Here is a 22,408-nt window from a genome sequence, read left to right on the forward strand (position 1 = left end):
ATAACAATGCTCCAGACGAGTCGTCCTAGGAGGAGGTACTTTTATTTCGAAGGAACGACAAAAAGAAGACCAGCTCCAAGTTGTCTTTAATGTGATCATCAGATCACATGGGATTGTAGCGGAACTGAATAACAGGATTTTAAAAACTAGAGTGAACAAAAGAAATAATGGTTTACTCGAGGATTCAGAACTGGCTGAAGTCAAGGCTCGAAGCGCGAGTATACTCAGACAATTTATAGTTTCTCTCACAAGTTCTACATGCAAATTTACCAGCTGAATCAAGCGTATATATTGAGTGATCTTAACAGTTGGGCGGTTTGGTTTCTTTTCTTACCTTTGTAGTTGGGTAGTGCTGGGGAAGAAGAGATTACCAACTTGTGATGATATTATTACATGAGGAATCATTTCGAGTTATATTTATGTTATTTTAAAGCATCTAAACAAAAAACATGATTTTAATATATAAGCATTGCTTAAAAACTAACATGGCCGACTTGTAGAAACTTCTTATTGCCCATGTTATTTAGATTTAAGCAGTCTTTATATATTACATGTTATATACACATATATATATATATATGACCTTGATTTTTTAATTTAATTCTAATTTGATTTTTAAATTATCAATCACATTACTAAATATTAAATTAGCTCTAGGATATTAACCTATCGAGCTTATTATATATCTAAATTACGAATTACTAAATTTTTCTTTCCCTGTATTTTAATTAAACTAGTAATTTTACTATTACATTAAAATACACTCTGCTCTTTAGACTATTGTTCTAATCTCCTTTAAATATATATATATATACATACATACACACACGCATTGGTTGCCATCCTTCTGTCTAGATAGACAATGAAGAATCGAGCCTGAAGGTTGTCATTAGTAGTGGCAACTGTTGCTGTGACTGAGCAGACCGATCCGAGATTGGCAGATTCTGTTGCACTTCCCTAACCTGCACAGATACCCTCCGTCAGGCTCTGCTGATGCTGCTACTGTCCTTTTGCACTTGTCACTCTTCTCCTCCCACTGTTCATTTCTTCTCCCCTTGCTCAGCTGAACACACTTCTCGACTTTGACTCTTCAGGAGTCCTGGTCTGCAGCGTAGGATTCAAGGTCAACAGGGTTGATGTTGCCGGATTTTAAGTCCGTTTTGCACACATCCTTAAATCTGAGGAGTGGTCTACCGGTTGGTCTGCTGCTGGTTGAGAGCTCACCATACAGGATGTCTTTGGGGATTCGTCCATCCTGCGTGCGAACGACATGCTCTAGCCAGCGCAGACGTCTCTGGGAGAGGAAGGCAATGGGAGATTTGCTTTGGCAAGAACGTCTTTGTTTGGAACGCAGGTCTACCATGTAATGCCTAAGATCTTTCAGCATTTCCCTGATGAGGGCCATGCGGACTTTAGTTTTGGCACGTAGACGAGCCAGGTTGAAAAGGCTTTCATCTCCTCTTGTGCGAATATAGATGCCAACTTCAGTTTCATTAAAAGCGTATAGTAGCAGAAGTGAAAAAAATATTCCCAAAAGAATTGGAGCAAAATCACAGCCCTGTTTCACACCACTGACGATAGGAAAAGATTCCGAAAGTGATCGATTGAATTTGACGAAGCCCTTTATGTCTTCATGAAAAGAGATTATTATTCTCAGGAGTTTTTTTTTGGGGGGGGGGATCCTAATTTTTGTAGTAGCGTGAAGAGGCTGCTTCTGCTAATTAGGTCAAATGCCTTTGTTGTGAAATCAATGAAAGCAAGGTACAGTGGTTTCCTCTGCTCTCGGCACTTCTCCTGTAGTTGTCATAAGGAGAATACCATGTCAACAGTTGACCTTTCTGCTCTAAAACCGCATTGCACCTCTGGGTAAACTCTCTCTGCAAGTGACTTGAGTGTTCAATACTACATGAGCAAAGAGATGCAGCGGCAATTATTACAATCACCGCGATCACCTTTATTTTGTAAAGTGTTGTTATGTTGCCATCGCGCATATCTTGCGGAACCGAACTGTCTTCCCAGCACTGGAGCAGAAGTTGATAGAGATGATCAAGAAGAACTGTATTTTTGCCAGCCTTGATGATTTCAGGTGGAATTCCATCACCACCTGGAGCTTTACTGCTAGCAAGGGTTGAGTTCATCAAGGAAGGGGGGATTATCCAGCTCATCCATGGCTGGCAGGGATGGGATACCTTCAATTGACTTGTTAGGGACGATATTCTCGCGTGAGTATAGCTGCTGATAGTATTCAGCCCATCTCTCCATTTGATTTCCGCAGTTTGTGATGATGTTGCCTGATTCTGACTTCAGTGGTGCAGTCTTAACTATACTTGGGCCAAAGGCCACCTTCAGCCCCGCACACATCCCACGAACGTTTCCGCAGTCAGCAGAAAGTTGGATGCTGCTACATAGGTTCAGCCAGTATTCGTTGGCGCAGCGTCTGGCAGTCTTCTGGGTGTCACTTTTGTCCTTCCTGAGTGCAGCGAGTGTCTGATTGGAAGGGTCTCTTTTACACTCAAGCAGCACAACGCGTTTAGCTGAAATAGTTGGCTCTAGTTCAGTGATCCCTGTTTCAAACCAGTCTGGATTATTCTTCTCCTGCTTACCAATGGTATCTATAACAGAATTGTAGATGGTCTCCATCTCTTTTCCATCATATTTGTTGGAGTGAGTCGGCAAAGCGCACACACATTGGAAAAGGAGGTGAAGGCAATATTTATGCAGGGATCATCCTTTTTGCTTAACATTGTGGATTCTCTTAGGTTTGATACAGGCTTTAGTTGTAACTAGCATGTGGTCAATATTGCAGTTTGCACAGAGTTAGCTGTGAGTATTCTGGACACAATTCAGTGAGTTTCTTCTGGTAATGATAAGATCCAGTTGGTGTCAATGACGGGACCGGGGTTACCGCCAAGACACTCTGTGACATGGCTTTGTTTGGAAGAATGTGTTTGTGATGCATAACTCATTGAATGTACACAGCTTGAGGAGTCTCTGTCCATTTTCATCCATTTTGCTGATGCCAAAATGACCAATGCAACGAGGCCAGGAGTCACACACACAAATTATATAATATATTTTAAATACATATATACACATAAATACAGTAGAATCCCAGGATACGGTAGCCCTAGGATACAGTTCTTTCAGGTTACGATGTAGTATACAATGTTTTGTCCGGACTCTGGTTACGGTATTTGCCCTACCTTATAATGTTATTTGATTATGTACGTGTATTATATACTGTACTGTGTTTTGTTACTAATTTTTAATACCGTATCCTGGGGTTCTACTGTATATATATATATATTTTGTGTACAGAAAGTTGTTAGTTGAGACAGATCATTGGTACCGTCGGTTTCAAGCCCGATAATAAGGCCCGTTTAAGGTATCCTTATCAAGCTCTCTTCAGCCAATATTCGTCTCTCTCTCTCTCTCTATATATATATATATATATATATATATATATATATATATATATATAAACATTTAGGAATTCATAGGGAACAAAGTCTTTGGCTCACACACAAAGTTCCTTTTATTTAATTGTAGATTATTACATAAATATTAACTTGAAATGACTCCTTATTTTATTTTAAACATCTAAACACGAAAGATACACGATTTTAATATATAAACATTGCTTACAAACTAACATAGCCAATATGAAGCATCTACAAGATAGCAATGTTAGTTTTTAAGCAATGTTTATATATTAAAATTGTGTATTTTTCATGTTTACATGCTTAAAATAAAATAAAATACCAACTCAAAATGACTTCTCATGTAATAATCTCTACAATTATATAAATGCAACTTTGTGTGTATGTGTGTTCGTTCCTTATAGGCTCCAAAACGGCTGAACAGATTTTCTTTAAAATTTAGAGAACTTTAGTGCATAAGTCTAGAAGTGATCTTAGTTAAGTTTTGTCTCAGAATACCCCCGATAATTATCAATAATCAAAACCATTATTTTAATTTATCTATTATCAGTAAAGCCATTTTTTCTATGTCGTCACTTAGCAACAATGATAGAACAGGCTGTGAAAATTCTACTGTGGGTAGAATAACGTTTTTTCTTTTTTTGCATGACGTGGCCTGGAGGTTCAAACCTTGCACGTAAATTTCTTAATGTTTTTTTTTTCTTAACTGGAAAGAAGTTTATATAAAAAACAGTAGGTTCTCTAGAGTGCAATGTAGAATAACATATTTTGGACTAAGTTATTGCATGGAGGCATGTGAAGCTTCCTCCCGGGCAATTTCACGGGTTTCGATAACAATAAAAATATAGGAGTGTGAAATATTTGTTGATCATCATTCAATACCGGGCAATGTCTGGTCTCCCTGCTAGTTTATTATATAAAAGTAACTTTGAGTGTGTGAGAGAGCTTGTTCCCTATGAATTCCTAAATGGCTGGGCTGATTTTTTAAAAATTTCATACCTAGGTATGCTATGTGCCTGGCAGTGTTCTTAGATAGGTTTTGTATCAATAATCAAAATAATCCGAAAGAAGGAACAGGCGATTTTGATTAAAGTTAATGCCTTATACAGCCTAAGTGCATTTGAGAAGTTTTATTACTGCACAAGTAGAAAAGCCCAGTATATAAAAATCAATGCTAGGTTCTCTGATATAACAGACGCACATTCGAAATAAATATTTCTGTTTAGAACACAATTGAACCATGATACTTGACTTTTGCATTTTAAACTTTAATTCAAGTCATTATATAAAATAATTTTATAAAATCAACAGTAGGTTCTCTACAGTGCAACGTAACTTACAATGTATTGTGGACTAAAATCACTGTAGGGAAGCATGTGAAGCTTCCTCCCAATGCACCGCAGTGGATCCCCAACTAGAGCAGGCAATTAATCAATTCAATTGAAAAATGGCAACTTCATTGATTCCGATGACAAAATATGAGAGGATGAAACATTCATTCTCATTCAATCCCAGGCAATGTAGAGCCTCCTTGCTGGTATTTAACATAAAAGCATTTTTTAATGCTTACAGATATTTTTTTCTTGCAATCAACTCAATACTAGATTTAGTGACATTATTTACCCAAAAGTTTCTGAATGTAAATAGTTTTTTAGAAATTTTTTATATCTTAATACTTGAAGATTTGCTAAGAATCTTAAAGCTAGAAATGGCGGTTCTTCTTTAGAATTAAACCCATTTTAAAAAACTAAATTGCAGAAAAATAATTATGATGTATGTACCTGTCACTGAATAAAGATGTCATATTCCAAAAATCACCTAAATTGATCAAGTATTTTTTTTTCACTAAGAAAATCAAAATTTATGATTTTTATTGGATTAAAAATTTTTAATTGCTTTGAATACAAACAATCTTGGTAGTCGAATTGAGTTGTTACCATTGAATTTTAACACATTCTGAAGCAACATAGCAGCTCCCATCTTGCTGAAAACCAGGGTTGCAGAATCAGAAACTATAAGGACTCCAACAATCACTATGTAATATTTTATCATTTAAGCTAAATTGAGTGAAAGAAATTACATTGTGTATGTCTTTTTGGTTTTTTTTTTTTGAAGATTGTAACCAGCTGCCAACATTCCCCTGCTTTTATTGAAACCAACCGAGAGCTCTTTTTAGTATCCTTGCTGTTCCTTTAAGTGCAATTTTCTGGATTTCTTTTGGCATTTGGTTCACCAGGAATATTAGTTAGGTAGGACTTCAGGTTCTTCTTCATAAGCCCCGTGGCACCTATAATAACTGGTATGATTGATATCTCCCTAAGATTCCAGTTTCTTTTCATATCATACATGAGACCTTGATATTTGGTCTGTTTCTCTCTTTCAGCTCTGTTCAGACCTCCATCATTAGGGACACTCACTTCAACGAAGGTTGCCACTCTCTCTGACTTATTCCATATAACTATGTCAATGTCAGGTTTCACAGCAGCATTTTCAAGGTAGGTGGCTGTAGGGATTACGTGGTTGTAATGTATGGTATATAAATCATTTCCAACTGTTCTTTCAGGTTGATGTTCCCACTGGATGTTTAATTTTTTACAGATGGTCCAACGAAATAATTAATAATTCAAAAAGTTCATTTGCAGCTGTGTATTTATTTCTAGAATCATGAATCGCACAAGAAAAAACATGGAATAAAGAGAGAGAAAATAAGCAGAAATTTAAAAGAAAAATTTAACTGGGCTGGAGAAACTTAAGACATCTACGAAACAAACACATGTAATAAAAATAAATCAATTTATTATATTTTTAAGAATATATATACTGGTTAACAATTTTAACTAGTTTGGTGCTATTGTTGGATAAAAGTGCCAACCAATAAAACTGGTTAAATTGATCAGACCAATTACGGTTATGGAATCGGAGGTTTTAAAAGGAGTCAGAGTCGGACTCATCAAAAAGGAGTCGGATTTTGTAATCTCTAAAGAATCAACAAACTTGAAATTTTAGGATTTGTAAGTCGGATCTTAAACCTTTTGGCTACAACCCTGGTCTTCAGCACAACATGCATCTGACGTCATTCAAACGCAATGTCTTTATAAGTGTAAAAATTTAAACTTGTATTTGATGAATAATTTCTGAAAGTGTTTCAGCATTAAATAATCCCCAAAAGGGGTTGCGATGCCACAAAATAAGATAACCGAAATTATCAATTAAAACATTGGAAGATAATTTTTTAATGATCTTTTTATTTGGAGTTTAGTTGCTAATGAGGGTAACAATGTGTAACGTTCATTTTTCTGATTTTGTTTACTTTGAAGATTTAACTCTCAATCATAGCAACCACCGATTTCACATTAATTGCCATATGGAGCACAGTATGTGTATTAATACATTATAAACACACACACACATATATATATATAAGAATAAAAATAATTTCAATATTTCTAAAATAATGGAAAAAGCATTTTTAAACTAAAGGCAGATTCTGAAAGTGCATCATAAAAGTAATTATTTAAAATAATCTATCTAATTACTGTTTTCGATACACAACTTTATTATGTAGTTTTGTATTTACATGAATATTACTTAAACGATATATCTATACTTTCATTTTCGGTTATAATTGAAATTGGTTTTGCATTTTATTTTTGTTTGACATTAATCCGAATATGGAAATTTAACAAGTTTTCTGCATCCATTACGGGGATTTTAAATTAATACTCGCTGTTTGCTCTAGGATTCATTATATACATACATATACATATATATATATAAAAGTCCTTCACTGGAAAATTATTTTGTCAATAAGTCAATACATACATATATATATATATATATGTATATATTAATATGTATTTGAAATAACATTTTTGACCATTTATACAAGCAAAAATCATGAGGACATTATAATAATGTTAACATTTTATTTCACAATTTTTAGAACTTACAGGTGTTAACGTAACTGAAGATATTTTGTTCATTTAAGAAATGTTGGATATTGTTCAAAATTTTTCCTATATTTAAAAACAAAAATGAAGAAAAATCTGTATGATGTATGTACCTGTAATAAAACAAAAATATCATATTCCAGAAATCACGTAAATTGATCAAGTGGTTTTATTTTTATAACAAAAATTATCTTAAGTGATTAAAGGGAATTCATAGGTATTACAACATAATCTAGTATGACTTATTGTTGAGTTATCTCCATTTGTTTCTTGACATATTTTTTTAAAAATGGTGGACGAAACAGTTGCTTCTCGGATGCTCATAAAATTTGATTTTCTTGTTTAAAAATGAAACGACTTGATCAATTTACGTAATTTCTGGAATATGATATTTTCATTTTGTAACGGGTACACCATACAGATTTGTCTTTAGCTTTGTTTTTTAATATAAAGGAGAATTCTGAACAAAAACAAGATTTTATGAAATGAAGTTGAAGAACAGAGAGGTCTTGAAAGCTTACCTTAGAATGATAACATATATGAATCCAAGGAAAGTGCCAGAAATCCTATAATCTGGCCCCACCCCCTAAAATAGCTGGTACCATCCAAAACTATTGTGAAGGCTGAAGAGCGAGGGAGAGCACCAACCACACCTTTATTGGAATGGTGAAAACAGTACTAGAATCTTGAGACCTATTGCCATTCAAGTTCCAGAGAAAGCCAACGATCATTATCAGTGAGAAATCAATGGTAAACAGCTGTTGCGATGACATAAATGGATTTGCAATGATTACTGAAAGAGAAAGCGCTGGAAATCTGGAGAGACTTTTCAGTCAGAATCTAGAACATCAGTTGTGATTGCCAGTGAACAACCACTGAAAATGAAAATTCCAAACGAGTGAAACAAAATAAAAATATAATAATGGTCAATGTAACTGTAGAATGTTTGTTTAATCTAGTATTTTGCAGTGAAACTTTTTCAAAGTTCCAAAGCTGAACTGGAGTCAAAAAAAAAAAAAAAAAAAAAAAAAAATGTAAAGAAAAAAGTAAAAAGAAAAACGAAAAGTAAAAAAAAAAAAATTGTGAAGAGAAGAAAGATGTCCATTCCAGAATGAATCCTTAAAGAGAAACTCTGAAATTAATTCTTGCAATGGCGGCGACAAGAATTTCCCATCTCTTCTTACATCACAAACATGGTGGCAGGATCTGGCAACAATTATTTGGAGGAGGAATGGTTAGTTTGTTTGTTTGTCTGTGGTCTCCATATGTTTCAGAGAGGAGAAAGAGAGAGACACACACATTAGTGCTCAAGTGACACCAAGGGATATGGATTCAAAGAAGGAGAGGAGGAATGCTCATCTCTTGATTTGACGTTTCGCCTGCCAGACATCAAACTTGTTGTATGCAGCATTCAACATTTCTTCCATGTGTCCAATGAGCTAAAGATGAAATAAAAGAAAACAAACAAAATTAATAATTAAAAAAAAAGGAAAGAAAGACGTTTAAAGGCTTTTAGTTCTCTCCCACTGCAAAAACTTAGACATCAGGGTCGAGAAGTAGGATTGAGAAGTCAGCCCACCCCCAACCCGAGGAGGGACACTCTGACCTGCAAAAAGTGCCTGGACAGCCCCGTTGGTATTCCCCGATAAGGACACCTTAAGCAATTAGCAATAACCTAACCCCTTCTCAAAGAAAGAAGGCAAGTCCTAGGAGGATGGATCTCCTAGGACTGCACAGAACTAAACTCAGACTGCAAAATCAACAGGGAGCAGATAATTACAGGAACGGTCTAATCTGTTGATTTTGGGAGCCTGAGGATAAAAATCCCTAACTGACTCTACAAATATACAACTACGCGTAGGATCGCATGTAAATTCCAGTGATGTTTACATCAATTTGCATAATATTACTTTTGCAATAATGTTTGGCAAAGTCAATAATATCACTTCTTGCATAAAAATAATTATCATTGTTGGCTAAATTGTTTTTTTTTATATAAATTAAAATGCCTTATTGATTCAAATCTATAGCAATGCTATTTTTTAAAACAATTTTCTTTTTTCTTACCGGCAATAAAATATTTGGTGCTTATTTAGAATTAAACCTTTTTTCCAAAACAAAAATACAGAACAATATAAAAAAAAAATTATGATGTACATACCCGTCACAGAACGAAGATATCATATTCCAAAATTCATCAAGTAGTTTTTTTTGTTCACTAAGAAAATCAAATTTTATGACGAAGTAAGATATGTTTTGATCTGTCATCTATATATATATAAAAGCGAAAATGTGTGTGTGTATGTATGTTTGCTTTTCGTGTATGTCCAAGAAAGGCTTTTTTCCGAGAAGCGATCAGTCAGCTCACTCCTTAAAACTTTTTATATCACGTCTAAATCATAATACCTATGAGTTAACAACAGGGGTCGCCTGTCTATTTAATTTGCCCGAGTTTGAAAAGCTAAATATATCACATTTTTCGATCGCTGTGTATAGATTGGGCTTTTTCGTATAATAAAAGTGAAACGAAGCTTAAGACATCGTTCCCAATGCGATCACCGGGAACGTCCGAAAGCAATCAGCTTTGATCAATATGGAGTTTCTCTTTATATCAGACAATTGCTATTCAATTTGGACAATCTCCTTTGTATGGGGAGCTGGTCCCCCCACCACCACCAACATCTTGGGGAAGCAAAAAAAAAATAAAAAAGCTGTCCCGCAGTAAATAAAATACTGCCTTGCAGTGAAAGTTGACCTCATTAAGTCATTAAGTACGGGCACCTGCCAATTCTTCATACTTAAATAAATTCAAACATGTTTCCGTTACTATTTCTTGGTGGCCCAGTGATTAACGCCGCACATTTTTTTTTTTCACATTTTAATTTCCAACTTTGCCTCAAGACTTCAGGTTTGATCCTCCATACTTACCTATCAAAACTTTTTTTCTTATTTTACCCACCCACCTGGGACACAAGCACCCGGGCAACGATTTTTTTTATTATTTTTTATTATTCTTTTGTTTTGATTTACCCAAAACCACACACACCTCCAAACACCTGGGCAACGTCGGATATCCCCCGCTAGTTTATTATATAAATCTATTTAAATTTATGTATGTATGTACGTATGTATGTATGTTTTGCAAAAACTTTCAATAAAGGCGATAGATTTTCACAAGATTGTTATCGGGTTTGAAGCTCGCCCCTTCGGACAACAAATATTGAAAAATTGGCTAAAAACATTAATTCCTTCATCTTCAACTGGGCACTTTTTTACAGAGAGGGGGTCAGTTCTTTTGCTGATATTTTCGAAAGTCATCCCCTCTTTTTGATTGATTAGCCTTAATTTAAACATTTGTCACTTCCGGTTTGGCGATGGGTGCAACAGCAAGACGTCACTTTTTTTTCACGTTCTTTTCCTCCTTCACGGTACGGGTTCGAGCCTGCCTGCCTACTGCCACTTTTTTTTTTTTTGCTCAACACATACCTCCAAACACCCGAGCAATGCTGGGCACCCAGGCTAGTGTTTGATAAATTGGGGGAAAACTATTTGGACTATCAAGATCAGCCTTATAATGGTTTCCATTTTCTATTAAAATCGCTAAAAACCATTAAAAAAAGATTTTCTATAGTAGGAAAAAAAAAAAAAATGTACCTGATGAACCTGCGTGATTTTTTGAATATGACATCATTATATGTAGTAAAGATTTTTCTGCAATTTAATTCTTTAAAAAAAAAAAAAAAGAAAGTTAAATTCGAAAATAAGCACCAAATATTTTTCAAATTCATGAAATGAAGATTACTTAATATCATTTAAGATTGCACCGTTTTAGTCGACAAGATGACAATTTAATTTAAAAAAATCATTTTAACATAGGTAAAGTCAGAATTGTTTACTTTAGAAATCTTAGCTTAATCAACAAAAAAAGAAAAACAAAGAAAAAAGGAAAAAAAAAAACAAAAGGAAAAAGGAAAAAAACAAAAGTAAAAAGATAAAGAAAGAAAAAAAAAAAAGAAAAAATACAAAGAAAAAAAACCAAGGAGAAAAAAACCAAAGAAAAATAAATAAAAAATAAAAACAAAGGAAAAATAAACGAAGGAAAAATAAACGAAGGAAAAATAAACAAAGGAAAAATAAACAAAGGAAAAATAAACAAAAAGAAAAAACGGTTCTCATTCAGAATTCCACCTGAATAAAAGAGCAAACATACAAGAAAAAATCTTTGATGTACATATCTGTTATGGAATTATGTAAATTGATCAAATAATTTTAGTTTCAACTAAGAAAATCAAATTTTATGTGCATGCGAAGAGTAACCGTTACGCATGTCATTATGAAAAAAATTTTAAGAATCAAAAGGAGATAACTCAACAATAATTCATCATTACTAGATTTATGTTATAATGCCGACAAATTCCAATTAATTGCTTTAAAATATTTTTAAAACTACTTGATCAATTTAGTGACATTTTGATCTATGACATTTCTGTTCCATTATTCTGGGCACCTATCTTCATCCACTTTTATTTTATTGTTATTTATTAAACACAAAAAAAATTTGCTTAAAAATTATTTGAAAAAAAAAAAAAAAAAAAAAATCTTAAAAATTATTTTATAAAAAAAAAAAAAATTACGGTAGGTTTTTGTATTTTTTCTGTTGATGTTTCTACATAGAAAATTTTTCTTATTTTCTTCTACATAGTGTTGTTATGATTTCATCGGCGATGCTCGGCATAATCTCGCTGTTGACGCCATGCTCCAGAGAAAGCTGGACGAACACAGAGTTATGTTTGGTTCAAAGGATGCACAAGTACCAAAAAAATGTATGAAAAGGAACAAGTGAAAAAGACCGGAATCGGACAAAAAAAGTACACAACAACATTATCACTAATTGTTTTGTATTATGCAATTTGTGCACGTCAAAAGGTAATAATAATAAGGTACTTGTACAGTTTAATCAAGACATTAAAAAAATGAAAATATCGAAAAAAGGTTATATTGTACGTATCCATTTTGAACTGAAGATCTCCCAAAAAAAAATTTCACTTAATTTGATCGAGTATTTTTTTTTTACTGCGGAAAAACATGTTTTTATGAGAGCGCGTTGAAGGCAAACATCTTGGATTTGTTCTTAAATTTTGTTTGGAGTTTAGAAGCGTCACAGAGAGGTAACTCCAGCTAAAGCGCTGACACTCCCTCCCCATCTATAAATATAAAAGCGAAAATGTGTGTATGTATGTATGTGTGTTTGTGTGTCCGCTAAAAACTTTCGACAGACAGAACAAAAATTCACAAACTCAGTATCATATTGAAGTTCCATCCTTTGCCTGAAAAATATTGAAAAGTTGGCCAAAAACGTTAATTTTTTCACCCCAAAATCGACAATTTTCTACGGAGGGAGGGAGGGGGGGGGCGAGTTAACAAAAACCGTCCTCTCATGACAACCGGTTCTACGCATGCGTCAGATGACGTCATGACCTAATTTAGTTTAAATAGTTGAAAAACTGACTAAATTTCATGTACGTTAGCTCAGTTGGTTAGCGCGTTGGGTCATTATCTAAACGTTTTGGGTTCAAATCATGGTGTGAGATGTCTTTTTTTTTTTTTTTCGATTTTTTAAAATATTGAATCAGTGTTATTTAAGCCAATTTTCACGTAACGTTCGTTTTTCTGTTTGTTTTCTTTTTTACTTCACTTATTCTTAGGTTTTCATTAACACCCTCACCCCCGACATCACACCCCAAAACACCCAGGTACCCACTGATTTTTTTAATTTTAATATCGAAATAGGCTTATTTAAGCCATTTTTCACATGTTTTTTTTTGTTTTTTGTTTTTTTATTTTTCAGAAGTTTTAACGTTCATTTTTTTGTTATCTTTTTTCGATTTTTACATTTAACATCGTTCGTTTGCCTTACGTTAGTTTTTTTTTTTTTTTTTTTTTTCTTTTTTTTACTTCGCTTTAATTTACCCGACTTTTACAAGCTATTTTCGAGATATTTTTTGATCGCCGCGTAGCGGGGAAAATAGAAACTGGCTTCCAGCGCAAAACTAGGTCAAACATCACGCAACTTGACATTGCCACACCTGCTAATTTCGGTTTATAAACGTCAACATAACACACTTATCAATTCATCTGTTCCCGTGCTCAAGATGGTTAGGTTGCAGGGTTTTTTTTTTTCCATTTCCTTTCCACCTCCGCGTCAAAAGTTCAGGGGTTCAAGCCTACCTTTCTACTAAAACTATTTTTTTTCTTTTACACCTCCAAACAACCGGCCAACGTTTTTTTTTTTTAACAGGGTTGTTTTAATCTAACCTAACCCCCCCCCCCACACACACACACACCAACAAACACCTCCAAACACCTGGGCAACGCCGGATACCCCCGCTAGTCTTTAATACTAGCTTTTCTTCCTAAAAATCGAACCTTTTGCTCGGTATCATAAATTGTTTTTTCACTGTAAAACAAACTCCTTGATGAAATTAAGTGAAATTTATTTTCGAAGAACTTCATTCCATAACGGATACGTACAATTTAAACTTTTTTCGATATTTTCATTTTTTAATGTCTTGATTAAACTGTACAAGTACCAATAATAATAATAATTGGTTCTTGTCCGGAATCTTCTCTATATTAAAAAACAAAAATCTGTATGATAAATATATTGTGATGAAAAGAAAATATACTCAAAAAATTATGTAAATTAATCAAGTAGTTTAATTTTTTATAAAAAAAAAAAAAATCATTTACAGCAATTAATGGAAAATCATAGGCATTACAACAATCTAGTAAGTATGAATTATTGTTGAGTTGTCTCCATTTATTTCTTGACATATTTTAAAATGGCAGATGAGATAATCACTCCTCAGATGCTCATAAAATTTGAGATTTTATTTCAAAATAAAGCTAACCAATTTACATAATTTTTGTAATATGATATTTTCATTTCGTCATGAACACATTTTTGTGTTTTTAATATAGGGAGAATTGTGGACAAGAACCCCAATAATAATAGAAATAATAGTCTACTCACATTCACTGAATAATGTTGGCTAAGAAGTTGTTCTTTGAAGGAATTCAGTTTATTGATGTGGAACCTTTCCAGGGTATTTTTCATTTTCACAACCTTTTGAAATAAAAAAAAAGCAAAAACATTGTTTAAAGTGAAATTAGATTTATGAAGACAACATTTTCAAAATAAGAAAATAAATAATAATTTTCAGTTAAAGCACATACATAGTTCACTGGCCAATCATGACACTGCATAAGAATGTCAATCTCGGGTTGTATCTAATATCATGTACATTGCAAGGTTGAAATAGAAATTTAGTGAAAAAAACCTTGGCAAAAGTTCCTGAATTATATTTGTACATGGAAGAAAGAAAAAAACAATGAAAATATATAAATCTTCATTGAATTAAACTATCGCCTTTAAATGATTTATTGTGATACTATCGCCCTCCCCCCAGTGTTAGGAAGAAACAAAAAAAGGAATAAGTTTATCAGCAGAACAAATGTATAGTAAGTTGTTCACCGAGGTACATAAAAGGCATTTGAAATAGTATTGTTAATCAAGGTACAGGAGTAACAAACAAAAAGACTAGACAATAGCGGTCAATATGTTTAGAGTTTATGGTCAGTTTCAGGAGTGGTAATGAGTTTTGCAGCAGTTTGCAACAGTTGACGACAGTTGCAAGTTTGACATAGTTGAACGCAGGTTGTGGCTTGGAGCAAATCGAGAGGAGTTGACACCAACTGCTTTCTTCTTTTTCTCCAGTGTTTTATTTATCTATTTTTTTTATTTGTGAACTGGTGGTGTGCCCCCTCAGTCGCTGTCAATGTGAAAGATGACATGGCGGTAAGAAGATAAGATGAAATAGAAAGAAACCACGGAAAGAGCATCAGGGTTGACAGTTGTCAAGTGGTTGGTTGGTTGTTTTTGTTTTATGGCATATCAACCCTTTTCGGGTTATTTAATGCCGAATTCAAAGATTTTGAAGAAAATTTTTTTTAATAGAATATATTTGTTGTTTTCACGTCGGTTTCTATTTAACCCATAGTTGGAACCGTAACAGGTACTACCACTCCGGGTCAGAGTGGACCTGAGAGCAATGGTAATTAAAGGGTAGCTCCACACTCCCCAAAGCCCACAAGCTGGGGCCTCACCACTGGATATAGTTTAAGGTCATATCCAGGACCCCCTTTGAAGGACTTTTACCCTCTGCAGGGAGGCAGTCGGCGTATTCTAATGCCCCACCGACAGGGCCAGTTGTCAAGTGAGAGTGAGTGCACGTGTTCCCACAGTAATACATGATTGCAATGAATCAGCTAACAACATTGTTTTTCATTTAGAAAATTTAAAAGACAATAAATCTTAGAGTAAGGCTTTAAAAATCATTAAAATAAACTAACATTTAACAAAGGAAAGTATCTGGGAAACAGTCATTTCACACACACACGTGTGCAACATACTTGTGCACCTGTAGTTTATTGCTAGTGAGCAGTCAAGAAACAATTCAATTAAATAAAAGTTGATATATGATCTGGTCTTCATTCTTCCCATATGTATTACCGTTGATCTGTATTTTTGCATAGCCTAGTGGATGTTTAACTCAAGCGAATAACTTGTGTATGAAAATACTAGGAGACATGTTGGCAGTTTCAAAGGTTTTATTGGAGAAAGAAGTATGTTCACAAAGGGAGAGACCAAGATTAACTCCTTATAAAAATGCTACAATTCTTACTTAATTTTCTTACTTAGTTCAAAAATGGTCCATGATTGGACAATCTTGATGAGATGGACTTAGATCCCTACATTGTGTGGCCACGTCTTGCCTCTCAGCTTCTCCAACTGTTCCAATCCTCGAATATGTGATCATTTCTTATGTGTCACCAACACCTGCTTCTACCAGGTTTTCTCCAGCAGGGGTCTATGGACAAATTTATCTTTAGTTGACATTTAACAACTAAATATTTTCATTTACTAGCCAAATAGTAAAGTTACTAGCCAAACCTACATGATTTTTAGAATATGAAATCTTCATTCTGTGACGAGTATGTACATTATAAAGATTTTTATGTGTTTTTTTAATAAGTGTAATTCTAAATATAAAACAAATTTTATGTTGATACTTGAAGGTATAAACATTCTAATTTCTTCAGATATATTTTTTTAAACAGCCTTCGTTAAAAAAGAGTATATTGTTCTATTAAACTTTTGTTTAAATAATTTAACTTAATTTGTTTTATTAAATATTAAAATAAAAGTTGAAAAGGTATTTTTCACTCAGTAGTAAGGTTTGGAAGATTGTCAACGAAAATCAATCAAAACGTGGATTCCATGAACAAAGCTTCTCTAAATCAAAACGTGGATTCCATGAACAAAGCTTCTTTCTTAGAACTGCATGCCTGTGGAACTCTGTTCTGTCTGCCTGCTTCCCACCTGACTACAACTTGGATGTCTTCAAGTCCAACGTTAACAAATTCCTAATGAACCGCCCCCTTAAGTAAACATTTCATCAAATCTCCACACTAACGTAATGTACTTTCAATAACCCTTATCCCTGAGTCGCTTCCGGGCCTTGATAAGCGGTGACCACTGTAAAAAAAAGAAAAAAAAAAAAAAAAAAAGAAAGAAATGCAATCGCCAAAAGATAAGCATTTCATTATTTCTAGTCGCCACTTTGAAAAATCACTTGCAAATGCGACTGTTTCACTCGCAATGTAGAGCCCTGTCTAGGGAGCTGACCCTCTAAATTTATGCAAAAGGGATCACATCTGTTTGCCACCAGGCTGTCCCTACATATGATTAATGTAGCACTCACAAAATCTCTAACTACAGACATAGGGTCCTAATATCCAACATTTGGAACGAAAAACAAAAATGGCAACAAAAAGTCAGTTTGTCATATCAGGAACTTTGATTTATAATACTAGTACAATAAATGTTACGTACTGTAGGATTATACACAATACCAACATAAAGGAATAAGATGAGGAAATGAGTGAAGATTTGGTAATCATTTTTATTATGACGTTGAAGGATAAATAATGTGGTGTATTTACAAAAGTACAAAATAGTATGTTGCAGAAAAACTGTCTGTCCTTTGCCCTAGGCTTCTCTAAATATAATGTTCTGGTTTTGTATCGATTGGTAATAAGTCCATCAAACATTGTTTTAATACACCTTGCAAACATTGTTTCTGCTGGAGTTATGGAAGACGGAATATTGTTACTTGAGATTATACCACATACCCACAAAAGTTCTTGCATGACCTTTTTGGTAGGTGTACTCCTTACTTTATTAAGTATTCTATGAGCCGTTCTACCTGACTATTGGTTCTCAATATGGTATAGTGCAATCGTGATATGCATTACTACAGATGTTTGACAGAATATTTTTTATTTTCTATTTCATCATCATCATGTGCTGTCCTTCATGTCCGAAGACGACTTCCTGTGAACCATCATTCTCCACTTGTCACGATCGTGACTGAGAGTCTGCCAGCTTTCAGTGGGAATCAACCTGTCCTTTAGATTTCGTTTGACGGTGTCACGAAACCTGAGCTTAGGTCTGCCTATGCCTCGTACCCCATCTTCCAGTTGTGAAAACAGTATCTGTTTTGGTAGTCGGGAGTTCTCCATTCTGTTTACGTGCCCGGCCCATCTCAGGTTTTTCCGGATGAGCAGGTCATACATGCTTGGGAGGTTGGCTTGTGATAGGATCTCCCTGTTGCTGACAAAGTCATACCACTTGACATTTAAAATCTGCCGGAGGTGTCTCATCATATAGGTGTTGAGCTTGCGGGCTACCAGTTTGTACACTGGCCAAGTTTCTACACCGTATAAGAATGAGGAGAGGACGATGGCGCGATACACCAAGCATTTAGTTCTGAAAGTCGGGTCTTTATTTTGCCAGACCTTCTGTTTGAGTTTTCCATAGAATATGGAGGCGTTAGCCATTCTTGTAGAAATCTCCTCGTCCATTTTGTTGTTGTTCATGACGGTGGTCCCTAGGTATTTGAATTTGCTGACATTGTAAAGCTCCTGGTCTTGAATCTTAATTGGCTGGCTTGTTGCTGATGATCCAGCGGATTGTTGGTACATCATTTCGGTTTTCTTGATGTTAATCTTCAATCCGAAGGCCTTGGCTGATCCTGCGAAGCGAGTTATTATGTTCTGAGCATCCTCGTGATTATGCACTACAAATGCGGTGTCATCAGCAAACATAAGCTCCCGTACGAGTATCTTTGTTGTTCTATTTGCGGATTTGTATGCACTGACATTGAAAAGGTCTGCTCCCGGCCTAGAGCGTATAAAAACACCCTTATCACAATTTCTAAAGACATGCCGAAGCACAACTGACAGGTAGAGTGAGAAGAGGGTTAGAGCGAGGATGCAGCTCTGTCTGACACCATTCTGCACGTTGAACGAATCGGAGAGCTCGCCCTTCAGCTTAACTGTGGCTTTCATGCCTGAATGAAGGACTCTGACAAGGCTGGTGAAGTGTGCAGGAAAGCCAAGCTTCAGCAAGACTTCCCAAAGAGTGCTTCGATCCACTGTGTCAAAAGCCTTCGTAAAATCCACAAAGATCATGTACAGCCCCATATTTTGCTCCACACACTTTCCTGGATCTGTTTCAGTGAGAAGATCATATCCGCTGTGCCTCTGTTTGCACGGAATCCACATTGTGCCTCAAGTAGCAAGGTTTCAGCGTGCGCTATAAGCCGGTTCAGGAGAACACGAGCGAACACTTTCCCAGGGACTGAGAGCAGTGATATATCCCTGTAGTTACCGCACAGCCTGCGATCTCTCTTTTTGATTATGGTCACTAGCTGTGCATCTTTCCAATCTTGAGGGACAGTTGCAGTGGTCCAGGCACTCTGTATGATTGTGCAGAGAGTGCTAAGTAGTTTTTGTCCTCCTTGCTTGATGATCTCAGGGTATATTCCGTCAGACCCAGCTGATTTGCCATCCTGTAACATCAGCACTGCTTTGCAGATTTCATCTGAGTCAGGACATCTGTCTATCCAGTGCTGTGTCGGGAACTGCTCCAGGTTGATTATTGCTCCTTACTTTATTAGGTATTCTATGAGCCGTTCTACCTGACTATTGGTTCTCAATATGGTATAGTGCAATCGTGATCTGCTCTACTATAGATGTTTGACAGAATATTTTTTATTTTCTATTTACTAGATGTTAATTGTGTTCCGTAGTCTGATACAATGCAATCAAACTGGGCAAGCAACTCCTGTAAGTTCCATGATTAATTTTTTAGATTTTAATATTTCTGGTCATTTTGAGAAACTGTCTACCACAATTAGGTAATAGAAATCATTTAATAGACCAGCAAAATCTATGTGAATCCTAAACCAAAACTAAAGTCAGTTCTGGACATAAGTTCTAACTTTAAAGGAGCATATTTTCAATACCTTTGTCCTAGACTTGTCAAATACACATAGCTTCTCATGAGAATTTTTAGTCTCAAAATACCCAGGCGACTGGCATGAAATTATTTTTTTTGTAATGTGCAGGAATAACCATTCAATCGCCGTACATAACTATTTCATCACAAATTGATTACCTTTCTGAGGTGTGTCAATGGTTTTGTTTTTTTTTGTTTTAAAATAAAATTGTCATCTAACACTTTTTCTTTTATTTATTCAAGTGTTACTGGAAGCTTCCTTATGACATTACATAATGTATTTGTTGTTTTTGGTTTTACCTGTTTGTAAGGAGGGAATCACTATTTTCAAGGGAATCAGCATATTTTGGAATAAATCTAGGTAATCCATCAGTATAACTAATTTTTGACAATGGTAAAAACTTCATATAATTTTAAATGAGGAGAATGGTCCTCCGTCTAGGCAGCCATTGCAGTATGCATTGGTGATCCTGTTATTGACCCATAAATCGTAAACAGTGGCTTATAATTGTTTTATAATACAAAATGTCATTCATGCACAGATCCATGAAATTTGGTAACTGCAAAAATAATACCCAATGCTTCTTTCTCGATTTTGGAGTAACTTTTTTTCTGCAGGTAGTAACGTATGAAACGCATAGTAAATGTACTCAGTTTCATTGTAACAAATTTTACACACAAGGATCGAGTTGCAATGGTTTTCAGGCACATATACATTTATATATAAATCACAGATTTTTTAATCTATCAGTAAACAATAGAGAAAGAACACTAAGAAAGAGAGAGAAAAGAGGGAGAGATAGAGAGAGAAAAGAGGGAGAGATAGAGAGAGAAAAGAGGGAGAGATAGAGAGAGAAAAGAGGGAGAGGTAGAGAGAGAAAAGAGGGAGAGGTAGAGAGAGAAAAGAGGGAGAGGTAGAGAGAGAAAAGAGGGAGAGATAGAGAGAGAAAAGAGGGAGAGATAGAGAGAGAAAAGAGGGAGAGATAGAGAGAGAAAAGAGGGAGAGATAGAGAGAGAAAAGAGGGAGAGATAGAGAGAGAAAAGAGGGAGAGATAGAGAGAGAAAAGAGTGAGAGATAGAGAGAGAAAAGAGGGAGAGATAGAGAGAGAAAAGAGGGAGAGATAGAGAGAGAAAAGAGGGAGAGATAGAGAGAGAAAAGAGGGAGAGATAGAGAGAGAAAAGAGGGAGAGATAGAGAGAGAAAAGAGGGAGAGATAGAGAGAGAAAAGAGGGAGAGATAGAGAGAGAAAAGAGGGAGAGATAGAGAGAGAAAAGAGGGAGAGATAGAGAGAGAAAAGAGGGAGAGATAGAGAGAGAAAAGAGGGAGAGATAGAGAGAGAAAAGAGGGAGAGATAGAGAGAGAAAAGAGGGAGAGATAGAGAGAGAAAAGAGGGAGAGATAGAGAGAGAAAAGAGGGAGAGATAGAGAGAGAAAAGAGGGAGAGATAGAGAGAGAAAAGAGGGAGAGATAGAGAGAGAAAAGAGGGAGAGATAGAGAGAGAAAAGAGGGAGAGATAGAGAGAGAAAAGAGGGAGAGATAGAGAGAGAAAAGAGGGAGAGATAGAGAGAGAAAAGAGGGAGAGATAGAGAGAGAAAAGAGGGAGAGGTAGAGAGAGAAAAGAGGGAGAAATAGAGGGAGAAAAGAGGGAGAAATAGAGGGAGAAAAGAGAAACAAATAGAGGGAGAAAAGAGGGAGAAATAGAGGGAGAAAAGAGGGAGAAATAGAGGGAGAAAAGAGGCTGAAATAGAGGGAGAAAAGAGGGAGAAATAGAGGGAGAAAAGAGGGAGAAATAGAGGGAGAAAAGAGGGAGAAATAGAGGGAGAAAAGAGGGAGAAATAGAGGGAGAAAAGAGGGAGAGATAGAGGGAGAAAAGAGGGAGAGATACAGAGAGAAAAGAGGGAGAAATACAGAGAGAAATAGAGGGAGAAATACAGAGAGAAATAGAGGGAGAGATACAGAGAAAAGAGGGAGAGATACAGAGAAAAGAGGGAGAGATAGAGAGAGAAAAGAGGGAGAGATAGAGAGAGAAAAGAGGGAGAAATACAGAGAGAAAAGAAGGAGATAGAAAGAGAGAAAAGGAGAAATACAGAGAGAAAAGGAAATAGAAAGAGAGAAAAGGAAATAGAAAGAGAGAAAAGGAAATAGAAAGAGAGAAAAGGAAATAGAAAGAGAGAAAAGGAAATAGAAAGAGAGAAAAGGAAATAGAAAGAGAGAAAAGGAAATAGAAAGAGAGAAAAGGAAATAGAAAGAGAGAAAAGGAAATAGAAAGAGAGAAAAGGAAATAGAAAGAGAGAAAAGGAAATAGAAAGAGAGAAAAGGAGATAGAAAGAGAGAAAAGAAGGAGATAGAAAGAGAGAAAAGAAGGAGATAGAAAGAGAGAAAAGAAGGAGATAGAAAGAGAGAAAAGAAGGAGATAGAAAGAGAGAAAAGAAGGAGATAGAAAGAGAGAAAAGAAGGAGATAGAAAGAGAGAAAAGAAGGAGATAGAAAGAGAGAAAAGAAGGAGATAGAAGAGAGAAAAGAAGGAGATAGAAAGAGAGAAAAGAAGGAGATAGAAAGAGAGAAAAGAAGGAGATAGAAAGAGAGAAAAGAAGGA

At 35.2% G+C, this 22,408-nt stretch overlaps 1 protein-coding gene across 1 annotated transcript in view; it reads right to left on the bottom strand.

The window, feature by feature from the left end:
- Window positions 1-7,352: 7,352 nt before the first annotated feature.
- LOC145259063 (general transcription factor IIH subunit 1-like) overlaps window positions 7,353-22,408 on the bottom strand; it is a 69,952-nt gene continuing 54,896 nt past the window's right edge. The window contains exons 13-14 of the mRNA XM_080116689.1: window positions 14,424-14,516; window positions 7,353-8,829 (exon numbers count right to left, since the gene is read on the bottom strand). Coding sequence (XP_079972815.1) covers window positions 8,746-8,829; window positions 14,424-14,516 — 177 coding nt within the window. The 3' untranslated portion in view covers window positions 7,353-8,745. The remainder of the gene's footprint in view (window positions 8,830-14,423; window positions 14,517-22,408) is intronic.

Source organism: Euprymna scolopes, chromosome 3 (genome assembly GCF_053919585.1).
Source record: "Euprymna scolopes isolate OS-2025 chromosome 3, ASM5391958v1, whole genome shotgun sequence".
NCBI lineage: Eukaryota > Metazoa > Mollusca > Cephalopoda > Sepiida > Sepiolidae > Euprymna > Euprymna scolopes.